At 42.2% G+C, this 1,660-nt stretch overlaps 1 protein-coding gene across 1 annotated transcript; it reads right to left on the bottom strand.

Moving 5' to 3' along the window:
- Positions 1-809: 809 nt before the first annotated feature.
- Positions 810-1,298, bottom strand: LOC120084828. Its single transcript, XM_039040644.1, has one exon. It carries the CDS (start codon positions 1,296-1,298, stop codon positions 810-812), a length of 489 nt encoding a protein of 162 aa, XP_038896572.1.
- Between the last annotated feature and the right edge of the window lie 362 nt (positions 1,299-1,660).

The following is a 1,660-nucleotide window of genomic DNA, read 5'->3' as shown; positions in this document are numbered from 1 at the left end:
TTGGAAAGTGCCTGGCGCATTGCAGAGTCCAAATGGCATGCGATGGAATGCGAACGTACCAAATGGGCATGTGAAGGTTGTCTTGCCTTGGTCCTCCGACGCGATTACTATTTGGTTGTATCTTGAATAGTCGTCAAGAAAACAGAAGAATTCATTCCCAATCTGTCTAATATCTGATCAATGAACGGGAGTGGGAAATGGTCCTTTTTAGTGGCTAGATTTAACTTGCGATATTCCATACAAATTCTCCACCCCGTAGTCGTTCTTGTGGGAATTAATTCATTCTTGTCATTAGTGACGACTGTCATCCCCCTTTTCTTTGGAACACACTGCACTGGGCTTACCCAGCTGCTATCAGATATTGGGTAGATGACACCTACGTCCAGCCACTTTACTATTTCCTTTTTCACGACCTCCCTCATGGTAGAGTTCAAGCGGCGTTGCCTTTCAACTGATTTTGTCTTTCTTTCTTCCAGACGAATCTTGTGCATACAATACGAGGGACTGATTCCTCGAATGTCTGCCCAGGTTCACCCTAAGGCCTTTGCGTTATTTCTTAGGATCTGTATGAGCGCATTTTCTTTCTCCTTACTCAGCGATGCAGAAATGATAACCGGTAACATGTTGTTACTTCCCAAGTAAGCATACTTATGGTGCACGGGCAACGGCTTTAACTCTAGCACAGGTGCTTCTTCCAAAGATGGATTAATGCGTTGTGATGTCCATTCAGATAACTTGAGCTGTTCAAAATTTGATTCAACATGAATTGCGGCACAATCCTCCTCCAACATTGCACCGATTTCAAAATCTTATTCTTCCAGCTCCTTTAGGTGTTTGTGCCAAGGTTCTTCTCGCAGTCCCTCAATATATTGAAAATTTTCCATATCACCTGGGTACTTCATCGCATTGAATACGTTGAATTTTACTTCCTGATCGTCGATCCTGATGGTCAATTCTCCTTTTTGCACATCGATTAGTGCTCTCCCTGTTGCAAGGCATGGGCAACCCAAGATGATAGGGAATTCTCTATCAGCTTCATAATCCAATAGGACAAAGTCTGCCGGGAAGATAAAATTGTCCACTTGCACGAGTACATCCTCTATCTTACCCTCAGGATTCTTTATCGATCTATCGGCCAATTGTAATGTGATAGTGGTTGGTCTCTCGTTGCCGATATCCAGCTTCTTAAATATTGACAGGGGCATTAGATTTATGCTTGCCCTTAAATCGCACAGCGTGTTCCCGACGATCTTCCCTCCTATTGTGTAGTGCAATGTAAAACTCCCAGGGTTCTTCATTTTGGTGGGGATATTTTTTTGAAACAGCGCGCTGCATTCATATGTTAATGAAACTATTTCATTTTCCCCAATCTTTCTTCTATTGAATATCCTTGAGAAATTTTACATAACTCGACATCTACTCTAGTGCTTCTATTAAGGGAATATTAATGTGTAACTGTCGAAGAACGTCCAGAAACCTCTGAAATTACTTGCTATCATCTTTCCTCTTCAACCTGGACGGGAAAGATGGAGGATTCCACCGTATTTTCTGTTCACTTGGCTGTTTGTTAAGGTCCTATGCTTGTTGTGCTTCATTAGCTAGAGGTTGCGTTGTTTTAGAATTCATGTCATGAGGCGCTTCATCTTTTGTAGGTGAACTT

This window comes from Benincasa hispida, chromosome 9 (assembly GCF_009727055.1).
Source record: "Benincasa hispida cultivar B227 chromosome 9, ASM972705v1, whole genome shotgun sequence".
Lineage (NCBI taxonomy): Eukaryota > Viridiplantae > Streptophyta > Magnoliopsida > Cucurbitales > Cucurbitaceae > Benincasa > Benincasa hispida.
This window is presented reverse-complemented; position numbering and strand designations above follow the sequence as displayed.

Excerpts from the sequence above, each read along its gene's own strand:
- LOC120084828 (XM_039040644.1), bottom strand. The coding sequence starts at position 1,298 with ATGAAGAACCCTGGGAGTTTTACATTGCACTACACAATAGGAGGGAAG.